Here is a 13,723-nt window from a genome sequence, read left to right as displayed (position 1 = left end):
CTACATGTGAAAGGGATCTAGGAATCCAAGTAGACCACAAGTTGAACATGAGTGAACAGTGTGATGCGGCAGCTAAAAAGGCCAATGCAATTTTAGGCTGCATCAATAGAAGTATAGTGTCTAGATCAAGAGAAGTAATAGTGCCGCTGTATTCTGCTTTGGTCAGGCCCCACCTAGAATATTGTGTCCAGTTCTGGGCACCACAATTCAAAAAGGACATTGAGAAACTGGAGCGTGTCCAAAGGAGGGCAACTAAAATGGTGAAAGGTCTGGAAACCATGCCCTATGAGGAATGACTTAGGGAGCTGGGGATGTTTAGCCTGGAGAAAAGAAGGTTAAGAGGTGATATGATAGCCCTGTTTAAATATTTGAAAGGATGTCATGTTGAGGAGGGAGCAAGCTTATTTTCTGTTGCTCCAGAGAACAGAACCCGGAACAATGGATGCAAGCTACAGGAAAAGAGATTCCACCTCAACATTAGGAGGAACTTCCTGACAGTAAGGGCTGTTCGACAGTGGAATGCACTTCCTCGGAGGGTGATAGTCTCCTTCCTTGGAGGTCTTTAAACAGAGGCTGGATGGCCATCTGTCGGGGATGCTCTGATTTGGATTTCCTGCATGGCAGGGGGTTGGACTGGATGGCCCTAGTGGTCTCTTCCAACTCTACGATTCTATGATTCTATGAACTTCAATTTCTGCAAATTGAGGTCAGTTCAATAGGGGGAGAGGAGAGGAGGGACAGAATCTTGCCCATCCCTGTAGGCTCAGGAAAAAGCAAATTGCTATAGTTTCTCCTAGCTTGTGTGTGCTGCTTCAATAATAACTTTTGCTATCCTGACCACACTCTAGTGTTGTTGGCCACACATGTTCCAGTTTTCATCTGTGAAATATTGGATGGTATGCATGATTCCAGTTTAAGGCTGCCTCCTCTGGAATCTTATGCTTTGTAGGTTGGTGAGGCACTGGAGCAATCTGAGAGAGAATTCCAACCACCCTTCTGCAATCTAAAAATCCCAGGATTTCATGGCATGGAAGATGGGCAGTTAAAGTGGACTTGCAGTGCTACAATTGTGTCAAGTGAAAAGGCACCTGGTTCCTGGAAATCTTTTGTTCGGCTTATCTGTAAAGCAAACTACAGACAAATCTTGTCACTCTGGATCATCATTTTCATTCAGTAATGCTAAATAATGCCTTTCCAGCAGACATCAACCCTGACACAATGCTGCCCCCTTCTCTCTCTTGATACAGTAGAACTTTAGAATGTGTAGATATGGCATCCTGGCATGTCCATAAACACAAACAGAAATTACAAAACATTGGGACAAAGTTTAGAAAAGTTCCCCTTTAGGACTATAACTCCCATGCTGTCTGAAGTAATCCAAAAAAGGGGCCCTTTGCCAAGCCCTGCACTGCAACAGGGATGTGCCTGCCTCCCTCACTCCAAAACACAATACACTCTTTTCAAGTTACTGCTACGATACTATAAAGGCAAACAATAGACATCAGGCTGTTGGAAAGCAAAATTACACTAGCTATCACTTCACAGTGCCATTTTAACAAGATTCACCCACCCACCCATGTAATGCCAAAATATTAACATACCTAATGCCTGTTACTGTGGTGGGGAGGAGAGAAGAGTGGCCTTTTGCCAAATTAAATAATGTGTCCCTTTTCTAAGCATTGCAAGCTAAAGGCAATGAAAAGACTACTTAATGGCTTGAGCTGAGTAGACACTTATCACTGGCACCCCTTAGTGTTAACATCCGTTTCACTGTGACTGATGGCAGCACTTATTACAATTATTGGTCTGGAATCCTCCAGATAATTTTGGCTTCTCATTTGACCCAGTCAGCACAGGGAATGGTCAGTAAAAATGGGAGCTGTACCTCTGGTGAACACCTAGTTATGTAATGCTGGGCTGGACAATGGTTTCATCTAAAAAGAAAAGGAGAATTGGATGTAAAATGGAAACCCTGTTTAATACAAGAAGATTTCAAGTATCAATATGGCAATTATTTCCTCCTATTAAATAAGGCATTGCTTTAGCAATGGATCATGGCTAGCAATGGCCAGCATCCAGTTACTGATATAGGCAGAAATAAGGCTGGGCTATGCATACAGAGTGAATTTTGTGGTAAATGAACAACAGTCATATCCAGTTCATTGTGGTGGAAGCAGTGTTCTGCATGTGGAACTATTGCCCATGCATATGTGTCCTGCACATTGCTGTTGCATTACATTGCTATTCAGCATAGGGGTTGTGCATTGGAAGCATTACACAACTCCTCTGGTGGATAGTTACACTAATCTGAAGTGATGTAGTGTCTTAGTTTTATTTGGATCTTTGCCGGTACAGTATAAAGTTCCAGCATTTTAGAACAAGTCTCTCTTGTACTGTTTTGTGTTGTTTTGAAATCTAAAGAATAGGAACTGAGCCACTGGCTGTTTCTCCAAGTCTAGAAAGAGTTTAATCATTTTCAGCTGGCATCCTCTAGCTGGGTGATTATTGTCAGCTGTTGTTAGCCCTCAAATCAAGGGTGAAAGGGTTTTCTGGTTGGTTGTGACTAGAAAACCTCTCAATAAAGATGGTGGCAATGAACTCAAAGCTTCAGAGTACTTTCCTTAAAAGAGTAGCTAAGACAGTGGTTCCCAACCTGTGGGTCGGGACCCCTTTGGGGGTCGAATGACCCTTTCATGGGAGTCGCCTAAGACCATTGGAAAACACTTATTTAATTAAAGTTATGAAGTAGCAATGAAAATAATTTCATGGGTTTGGGTCACCACAACATGTGGAACTGTATTAAAGGGTTGCAGCATTAGGAAGGTTGGGAACCACTGAGCTAAGAGCTTGGGACATTTTTTTTTCTTGTTACACTGAAAAGCAATCAGTTGCTGTTATTTCTTGTGGTGCTGAGAAAACAATTGGTTGCATTACATGAGTATTGCTTTTCCATTATCTTCTGTGGGGGGAAATGCTCAGCACTTTGTCTATCTAAATAAATTGCCTGGTACCATCTAGTAATGGACTCAGTTCTTGAACTTTAAATGGTTAATTTTTTCTCTACACTTCCATTACTTTTTTGAGGAGAAGAAATCCTTAGAATTGCTAAGAGAATGGCATAAAACATGGGAAATTCCTGTCAGGAAGCTTCAAAAATTGCACTTCAAAAAGGAAAAGTAACTAGAAACCATAACGTCACTCTTACTTAATGCCTGAATCCTGCTGGTTAGTACCAAGTAGGATAGACTCACTGAGTCAATTATTGAATGATGAGACAACATAATGGGTCTCATTGGTGCGGTACAGACCACCCAAAAAGGGTGGCCTCCCAGCGCCTGTTTTTATGCCCGAGGGAAGCTGCAGCCGCCAAATCGTGCGGCTTCCCAGCAGCGGAAAAAGAACCTGCAAAAAGCAGGTTCTTCTCAAGGTGCGGTAGCAGCGTAACAAGTGCACCACTGGCGCAATCATTACGTAGGCGCCATGTGGACGCCATGCGGCATTTACTTAACAATGGCAACACCATGTATACAGGATGCCGCCATTGTTGCGCCTTCATCACGGGTGAGGGTTGCAGGGCATGTGGGCGCTCCGCCCCCCCAGGCAACTGAAGCACGTGATGAGAGCGTCAGAAAGACCCGTTTGTACCGGGCCATTGATTCAGTGGGTCTATTATAGTGGGAAATAACAATAGGATTCAGATCATTGGCTTCTTTTGAAATGTGGTTTCATCACACCTTTACACCCCCTTCCCACAGCTATATGTAATGGCACTGCTCATAAACATGTTCCATCTAAGGTCTAGGGTGGCATCCCTATATACAAATATAACACCCATATTGCATCTAGATTGCTGTCATCTTTGTTGGGGGACTGCAGTTCTCTTTAAAGTCTGTGCTCATTCGTGCCTTCACCATTTAATCTGATAGAGTTTAGGGTCTCCGTCAGGCTTATTCAGAAGTGTTTTCATGATAGCAGGAGCAGTGACATGAGGCTCTCCAGATATCGTTGGACTGCAATTCCCATTATCCATCACCACTGGCTATGCTGGCAAGGGCTGATAAGAGATGGAATTTAACAATAGCCAAAGGGCCACGTGTCCTCCATCGTTGCTTGGTGGGGGAGATAAACTTGCAACTGTGTACGAGTCTTAATCTTTACTACAATGCATTTCTTTTATCTTTTTGAATTTTTCTGAGCTTTGGGGAACAGCTTCTCAAGTGGCAAAGGTGGTACAGAGAAAACAGCCAGCCCCAATGCACACAGCCAAAGTCTATGCCCTCCCCTCTTGCCACTCTTTGCATCCAAGCCACTTCTTTTGATGTTTACATGCTTCCAGGTGGAGAAATACATCATGTTCTCCACTTCAGAGCAGAAACAACAACTGTTCAACATCTTGAGTTCAATTTATAAGTATTCTACTTTTGTCTTCAGAGGCTTGCAGTTACTTTCCTTGTAATTAGCCCTCAAGAAGTTTAATCATATAAGAAGCCTTTAAAAGAAAGAAAGAAAGAACTTTTGCTTCCTGTAGTGTTACAGTCCTAATAAAATATCCTGGAGAGATATAGCGTAATAAATAGAGCATGTAGACTCCAAAATACCTGCTTTTTAAGTTCAGAGGTTTTTCTTTTAAGCCTCCTTTTCCAGAAAAGCTGCCTTACAATGTCAATATCATTCTGGGGAGATCATAATCTGTGTTGTGTTATACAACAGTCTGGACTGGGGTAACACATTGAGCAGGAGAGCTAGCTCTCTCGGAGGATGGAGTGGAGCGGTTGGCAATTTCTCGTTGGAGTTCATCCACTTTCTTCTGAAGCTCTGCCCGTTTCACCAAGAGCTCCTTATAACGGCTGTGCACTGGCTCCTAACAAGGACAGAAGAAGCTTTATATTCAGCCTTGCAACAGAAAACCAATCATCAGTCATATGGTGCTAAATTTTGAAATGCAAGTTCTTATAATGCCCCAGAGCCATTTTCTGAAGGGGAATCCAAAACTTTAGGCAGCTGCCTTGATCCATAATAACAAACAGTTCAAGAAAGTTTCATCTCCACCCGAACAGGACCTTTATAAAGCTAATGGGTATTGATTATCAATTCAAGATCAGGCCACTTCAAAATATTTTGCAGTACTACAGAGACAACTCATAGCAATACATTACTAATGAGGAAATCCATCCCTATCACCCACCTTGGTCTCACCTACTATGAGGATTGCAGCTTAGTTTGGAAGGCACAGGGAGGTTTGAGGAGGGTGGCACATGATATCATTGTCTCTACTAATTTAAAGTTCTAGCACTATGAGCCTGCAAGCCTTAACTCCACTACACCACAGGTCCGGTTTGATTTGGTGGGGCTTTATAACTCAGTCCCAGAACCTGCCTTCATTGTCAAAACCAAGCCCTTGAGCATGCTGAAATAATAAAAAAGGACAGAACACAGGGAATATAAGCAGAATTACACTGCTGAAGTCGCATCTGGGACTAAGGTCTAATCTGCACTGCAGAAATAATGCAGTTTGATACCACTTTAACCACCATGGCTTAAAGTTATGGAATCCTGGGATTTGCAGTTTGTTGTGACACCAGCGCTCTCTGACAAAGAAAGCTAAATATCCCACAAAACTACAAATGCCAGAATTCCATAGCACTGAGCCATGACAGTTAAAGCACTACATTAATTCTGCAGTGCACATTAGACCTATGTAGTTCAAGGTGTCAATTTCCAGAAAGACTCCAGAATACTGATTCTGGAGAAAGCAGCCTCTAGGAAGGCTATTTGAATAGAAATTTCTGTATCAACAGCTGAAACAGAGCAATGTTGGCACACTCTAATATTAACCAGCAGGGGAATTCCACACAAAGGAAGCTAATATACTAAAAGTTTTATTCTTAGTAGACTTCAGTAGACTTCAGTCTCCTGAGATACAAACACCTCAGCGAATTCAGGTTCATATGGGTTCATATGGGACCAGCTATCCTGGTCTCAAACTGATCAGGTCTTTACATATTAACAAAAAAACTTTAACCCTGGTCCAGCAAGAAGCAAGGACAGACTTCTTCACTGAAGTGTTATATGAGGGGGTGTATTTAAGCCCCAAGAAGTTTTGGACATCAACTCCTTACTGGGAATCTGGGAGTTGTAGTCAAAAGCATTGGAGGCCTACAGATTCCTCAACCCTGTTATACTTTGACAAAGGAGGGTTCCTGACAATTAGCTGCAGCTTTCAGATCAACTGTAAGGGGAGGAGTCTCATTACATATTATCTGCCAGTTCAGAGGTAGTAGGCCTCTGAATGTCGGTAGCTTGACAACAATAGGAGAGATCTATTATTGCCCCCCACATCCTGCTTATAGACTTTCTGTAAGGCTGGCCATTTTGAAAGATAGGATGCTGGACTTGATACACCTTGGACTTGATCCAGCAGTGGTGCTTTTATTTTCATCCAGCAGAGAAACTTTGGACAGAAAAATGTGAGTATCAAAGCAGGTAGTTCTACTCAGATTTCTACTGGTACTGGTACTGATACTGCAACTTGGAACATTTCTAAATACGAAGTTGCCATTGTGTACAATAAGGTATGGGTGGAAGGAACCTTGCACTCTGTTGGAGCACTTGGAAAATGTACTGTTCTGCATGACAACTTTCAGAAACTCCAAACAGTGCAGCCATGTTGGCTGGGGCAGTCTGGAAAGGGTAGGTTTTGTTTTATTTCAAAAGCTCTCCCTTCTTGTATCACTGACAGATTTCTGGTCCTTCAAACAAATGAGGGGGGATGTATAATTCTGTGACAGATGCAAAAACATGAACCAAGTAACCGGTAATGCTGCAACTCCAATGGGACAAGAATCTTGATGAATGTAACGGCAACACCAAGGAATATATCAAAGGAGTAGGCAGGACAGCTGCACACTCCTGACTTACTCCAAATCTCTTTTTCCTCTGAATCAGCTCACCTGTGGCTTCATCCGTGGGTTCCAGCGGATGTAGTAACCTACCCAAAGCTCTAGATGGCGCATGCTAGCCACAGGATACAGGACATGGTTGGTATAGCTGGCGTACAGAGGATTGGTGAAGTCGTCCAGCTGGCTGTTTATGTAGGACCACAGTGACACAGTCTTTTTTGGAAGGCCCTAGAAAGGAAGAAGAGAAGTGTTTTTATCTGAGGAATAGCAGGGCCCAGTTGTAGCATGTAGCATTCACAGAAACATTATAGGAGAAGGATGGGGATATTGTGGCCCTTGAGATGTTGCTGGACTGCTAATCCCACCAGCCTTAGTTGGCATATTTAATGGTGAGCGCTGATAGGCACAGCATTCCAGCATGTGAAGTCGAAGGCTTTCATGGCCGGCATCCATGGTTTTTTGTGCGTTTTTCGGGCTATGTGGCCATGTTCTAAAAAATTTTCTTCCTGACGTTTCGTCAGTATCTGTGGCTGGCACCTTCAGAGATAGATGCCAGTCGCAGATGCTGACGAAATGTCAGGAAGAAAATTGTCTAGAACATGGCCACATAGCCTGAAAAAACCACAAAAAACTACCTCTGTGTCTATTTGTCTTTTGGAGGGGGTGCTTAAAGCAGTTTCTTGGATCTGCACTTGTGCTATTCCAATGGGTTGTGGTATGCTGAGGTGGTCATATAGTTTGAAAAGCACATTTTCTTCAGTTTATAAATATAAAGCACTATAAAACACTATAACTTTCTTTAAAAAGAAAGAAAGGAGGAAAGAAAGATTTTTTTTTGTTCCAAGATGTCTCTGAATTAAGAAAAACCCTCAAAGGTGGGAATAAAATGGTCCAGGACAACAGAAAACACCATTTGTATTTAAAAAATACAAAACAAAACAAGAAAATCCATCAACAAATACCACAAGCTCCTGACATATTCACTGTATTTGGAAGAGCTCTCTGTTTCCAAGAAAGAGAGAGAGAGAGAGAACAAACATATTTTTGAGCAAAACAAAGTGCCAGAGACTGGGATGCTTGAAAGCAGGGGTGGGAATTGTGAGGCCATCCAGATCTTATTAGCCTCCAACCCTGCTTGAAAGGATAATCATACCTCCTGGAGTCTTCTAAGGCATGTGATCCCCCTTTCTTTAGTGAAAAGGCCACATATTCAATAGGGGGGCCTGTGGGTGGCTCACTGCTGAGCCCAACCTCAGCCTTCAGGAGAAATCACCCCCTGCAACAGTCTAAAGAAGACTGAGCAAGCTGGTGACTGGTTGCTGGGAGACTCCAGAAACCCAAGGAGATGGAATGGACTGAAAATGGAATCCTGAACAGGGATCACTTTGCATTGCAACGTTTTTGTTCCAGATTCTATTTGTCTCTTCATTAAAGTCATTTCTGAACATTTTGTCAGACACTAGTGTGATCAGGTGGGGCTCTGCAAAGTAAGAAGCAGGATTTAATTTCTGGAGAAAGGGGTATGGTTTACATTCCTGATTTAAGACGGTTGTGTTTTATGTCTCAAGGTAGAGCTCATTTGATTCTGCACAAACCTTTGCATACAAGATATTTTTATACCTTCCAATTCACTGGCATTCTCACTGAGATCAGAAAAAAAACACCCATAATTCACAAAATGCAAGTTAATTTCTCCTAGTGCATGAAGGTTAAAAGGGGAGGACTAAAGCTGGCAACGATTCAGGAGCAAAACATTTTTCTTTTTAAAAGAGCATCTGGGCTTTTTACCTCTTTCACCCTCTGCTGCTCACTATTACATAGGAATGTCCCGAACAAACAGCTGTAGAGGTGGTCCAGAACAGTGATCAGAAAGCACTCGTTGAATTCAAAGGCTGTGGGAAACTTCAAAAGACAAGCAATGCAATTTGTTTATTTTCACTGGACACTTCTCACTCGGTACATGAAAATATATTCCTGCAAAAGGTTTACACTGGAGTTGGGGGAGACATTTGGCTGGGAAGAAGGGGAGAAATGGCCCATCCTTCTTTTATCTCCTGGTGAAGATTTTGTTTGCATTACTGTCTGGCAACCTCTCCTTTATGAAACCATATTATTACTTGACTGTTTTACATATTCAGTAAAGAATGCTGAATGACAGCCAAAAACTGGACAGAGAACGGGCCAGTGCTTAGGAAAGTTACTTTTCTGAACAATAACTCTTAGAATCCCACAGGCAGCATGACCATAGGTCAAGTTGGTTGAGAGATTCTGGGTGTTGCAGCCCCAAAAATAACTTATTTAAGATCTGGGAATGACTTATGCAAACATGTGCATATGAAACTTTGTAAAGGTTTGTAATTCAGTTGTAGAACACATGCTTTTTGTGCCAAATAACACAACCATGTTTCTGATTATGGAAACAAAGAGTAGATGCAAACCTCAAAGGCTTTTTCTTATTTTCTAATCCTTACCAGTCAACATTAGAAGCTCCCTCACCTCCATCCCAAAATTGGGTATCTGGAGAAATAGCTTAGTTCTGATCAATGCAATCCTGTGTGTATCAGTCATTTCCACTGAGTGTAGTGGGACTTATTTCCAGGTACATGTACACAGTATTATAGACTTGCACTACCAGTGATGCATCCAAAAAGTGAGAGATCCAGTTTACATCTGCTGACTTGTGGGAGGATTAATTTTTCCTTTATAGCAGTCCAGAGAATGTACCTGTCGTGTCATCTGCCACACACAGTCAACAAACTGGAGAAAAACGGGAGATCTGTCTGCATCTGCATGATTCTTATCTCCATGGCCCACTCTCTAGAAGAAAGAATAATAATAATAAAAGTTTATTTATATCCCGCCCCTTGAGGTCAATCGGGGCGGCTAACAATGATAAAATACAGTACATAGTAGATCAAAATTCCCTCCCCCCCCCTTAAAAAAATATTAAATCAATTATAATTAAAACCAACTAATTAAACAACATTAACACATACACATTATTACAAGACAAAAACAAATAAAACAAAACAAATAAAACAAAGAAAAATAAAATAAAGAAAAAGAATAACAGAGGAAAACTATCACCCATGAAAAAGCACTATTATAGAAAAACAGAGCAAGAGTAGGAGACCTGATGCCCTCCTGTTTTGGACTACAAACCAAATCATCTCTAAACACTAGTCATGCTAACTGGGAATGATGGGAGTTGCAATCTAAAATGTTGGCAGGATTCGGGTTGAGACAAAGGAATTAGGGATTGCACCAGGGAAACTGCCAGTATTATCAAGTGTCTGAGCAGAAGGCTATTTATAATGCAGTCGGAGTGGTGGGAAGGAGGAAAATGACTGCTAATATAGTGTTCTCTTTTACTGTAGACATATTGAGGAGACCATAGCACAGCAGTAGAGTGCCAAGTTCAATTCCTGATATCTCCTGTTAGAAAGAGGGTGGAGAATGTGTGGCCCCTAACTCATCCACTTGGTAGCCCTGTAACTCTGGGCCCAAACAGACAGGCCAAAATAAAGCTGCTTCAGGTCACTTTGGAGGTATGCTGTTGAAATGATGCATGCGTCCTAAGAGGCCAGAAGCTGTGCCAAAGCTATGCTCCAGGACAGGATCATAATAATAGTAAATAATAATAATAATAATAATAATAATAAATTTATTTGTATCCCGCCCCTCTGAGAACAATCGGGGTGGCTAACAAAGTTAAAAATACAAAACATATAAAATCCCTGGTACCCTCCCCTCATTAAAAAAGTATTAAATCCAATGCAATATTTAAAAAACAGAACAAGAAACAACAAACAAACATACAAGTTAAAAACTGACCAGAAGGTCAACAACATCATACCAACAAGCAATGAGTGGGAGCAGCAGTATCTTTCCCAGACATTTTTCTAAGGCCAGGTTCTCTATTCTGGGAAGGCCTACCGGAAGAGATCCGTCTTAACAGCCTTTTTAAAGCTGTCTAAGGATGTAAGTAGACGGATCTCATCCGGCAGGCCATTCCGCAGCCTGGGGGCGATCATTTCAACAGCATACCTCCAAAGTGACCCGAAGTAGCTTTATTTTGGCCTGTCTGTTTGGGCCCTTTGTCAGCTTTAGCATAAGAACAGGATCTCTTTTCCATTACACAAGTATAGTACTATATTCCACTTGGACTGCCATGGCTGCATGCTATGGAATTCCAGGGTTTATTGCTTGTTGAGACAGTAGAGTACTGTGGCTAAGAATTCTAAATTTGTTTGTTATTTGCTGTCTAGCTGACTTTGACTTATGGTGACCCTATGAATGAGATATGTCCAACATCCCTGCTCATCAACACCCCTGCTCAGGTCTTGCAAACGCAGGGCAACTCTGGCTTCCTTGACTGAATCAATCCACATGTAGTACAGTCTTAGTCTTTCCCTATTGCCTTCCATTTTACCTAGCATTGCCATCTTTTTCAGTGAGGCATGTTATCTCATTATATATCCAAAGTATAACAGCCTCAGTTTAATCATCTTCACATCTAGTGACAGCTCAGGTTTGATCTGCTCTAAAACCCATTCATTTGTCTTTTTAGCTGTCCATGGTGAATCCCAGGATTCTATGGTAAGCTGCTATGGCAGGTAAAATGGAATATAGTGCTACAGTTGTGTAATGCGAAAGTTCCCCAGGTCTCTAGGCAGTATGCTAGAGGGCAGCAGAGAATGTAGCATGATGAAAGAGAACAAATAAAATACATTTTGGCTCTCTGATTTTTTGTTATAGGAAGATGGTGAGAGCCAGTGTGGCGTAGCGGTTTGAATGTTTGACTCTGGAGACCAGGGTTCAAATCCCAGCGTGGCCATGTAAACCCACTGGGTCACCCTGGGCAAGTCACACTCAGCCCCAGGGAAGATAATGGCAAACCTGCTCTAAATAAATCTTGCCAAGAAACCCCCGTGATAAGTTTGTCGTAGGGTTGCTGTAAGTCAGAAATGACTTGAAGGCACACAACAACAATAATAGGAAGATGAGTGGAGAGTCGACATGGCATAGTGGTTTGAGTCTTGAGCTTGGATTCTGGGAGACCAGGATTCGAATCCTCACTCAACCATGGTATCCTACTGGGTGACCTTGTGCAAATCACTCTTTCAGCCTCAGAATATAGGAAAGCCCCTCTGAACAAATCTTGCTCCCAAAACCCCATAATAGGTTCACCTTAGGGTTGCCATAGGTTGGAAATGACTTGAAGACACACATCAACAAGAAGTAGGGAATTTCAGAGGGTGTTGCTTGTTACCGGGTTGTGTGACAAACAATATCTGCTGAAACTCCCTCTTGAAGGCACATAATAACAGATAAGTGACATCAGGTTTCCAAGTTGCAAGAAGTTAACTTTATTGTAGCCATTCTGAATACTGCTATTGAAAAAATAGAACATGTGGCCTCCAGGTGTGTTGTATGGCAACTCCAGTCAGCCAGCATAACCAATGGTGAAGGGTGATGGGCACTGTAGTTCCACATCACTACTGAATCATAAAGACTAGAAACTAGGAGATGGAAAAGATCTCTTCCAGGGTACTTAGAGAACCTCTGGTCGTGGTAAACAATACCAGGTCAACAACCTGCCAGAGTATAGGATAGCTTCTGATTATCTTTTTTTTAAAAAAATTAGAATAAATATTTTGAAAGATATATTAAATGACCATTATCATATCATAGCCAATTTCATCATATTAAATGACCATTATCATATAGCCATCAAATAAAATAATCTGAATTGTAGCACTTTCAGGGTATATTTTTAAAAATGCAAAACAATAGAAGAATAAATGTAAATAGAAGAATAAATGTACAGTGGACCCTTGTTATACACTGGGGTTTGGTTCCAAGATCCCCTGTGGATAACAAAATCCTTGGATGCTCAAGTCCCATTAAATATAATGGCATAGCAAAAGGTTTGATATTTGAAATTTATACTTTTTTGGAACATTTTCAAACTGTAGATGCTTGAATCCGTGTATAAAAAAACGTGTATAAGAAGGGCCGACTGTACAAACTTGTAAATTTCTGGGTTTGAAGTAAAGCAACCCCCAACCAAAAAACAAACAAACAAACAAAACCAATACAAAAACACAAAAACAAAAGCAGAACATGATATATCCATATCAAAGAAAGAAACAGAGCATGCTGCTTTGTTATGCAAGTGTTCTTCATTCCAAAAAACTATAAACACTTTCCCCAGTCACTGAAAAATCTGGGCATAGCATTAAACCTTCCAGCATGTGACTTAATGTGGTTACATTACTCATGGCCAAAACTTTCTTCAGCTATTCCTCTCTCTGCCAGCCGTTTTAGAGCTCTTCCTGTTCTTTTGCCAACAGTATTTGAGCAGCTGCTAACAGACATTAGCTGTCTGTTTCCCCAAAGCTAAGAGAAATTACTTATTTTGTACTATAGCTCCCAGAAGCCTCTAGCTAACATGACTGCTGCCTGCAGGATTTGAGGACCTGTAAATCCCGAATGTAACTCTGTGTGCTCTATGCTCATACACAGCCTGTTAAAATCAAAGTGGGGATAGACTTCAGGTTTGCTGGATCTACTTTCTTTTTAAAATCAAATTATTAAGGTCCACCAACTAGAACCCTTTGCAAAATATTAGCATTAAGCAGGCAGACTTTTGCTACAAGTTAAGGAACACAATGCCTCTTAGCATGTGCGCAGCCCAGGAATTTTTGCTTGGTATTGTAACATGCTTGGTAACAGAGAGCCAATATGCTGTATTGATTTGAGCACTGGACTATGACACTCTCTCAGCCTCAGAGGAAGGCAAAGGCAACCCCCCTCCCTTG

General features: G+C 41.6%; 1 protein-coding gene across 4 annotated transcripts in view; it reads right to left on the bottom strand.

Moving 5' to 3' along the window:
• Window positions 1-231: 231 nt before the first annotated feature.
• Window positions 232-13,723, bottom strand: part of MTMR2 (myotubularin related protein 2) — a 57,777-nt gene continuing 44,285 nt past the window's right edge. For 2 of the 4 annotated variants that reach the window (XM_089512791.1, XM_089512795.1), the window contains 4 exons: window positions 9,624-9,716; window positions 8,688-8,801; window positions 6,951-7,127; window positions 232-4,861 (listed from right to left, as the gene is read on the bottom strand). In XM_089512791.1, the coding sequence (XP_089368917.1) occupies window positions 4,700-4,861; window positions 6,951-7,127; window positions 8,688-8,801; window positions 9,624-9,716 (546 nt within the window). In that variant the 3' untranslated portion in view covers window positions 232-4,699. Of the gene's footprint in view, window positions 4,862-6,918; window positions 7,128-8,687; window positions 8,802-9,623; window positions 9,717-13,723 lie in introns of all 4 variants that reach the window. The other 2 variants (XM_089512792.1, XM_089512793.1) reach the window with 2 other exon arrangements.

The sequence above is a fragment of the Sceloporus occidentalis genome, unplaced genomic scaffold, assembly GCF_023333645.1.
Source record: "Sceloporus occidentalis isolate IW3139 unplaced genomic scaffold, rSceOcc1.0.p SCAF_2, whole genome shotgun sequence".
NCBI lineage: Eukaryota > Metazoa > Chordata > Lepidosauria > Squamata > Phrynosomatidae > Sceloporus > Sceloporus occidentalis.
This window is presented reverse-complemented; position numbering and strand designations above follow the sequence as displayed.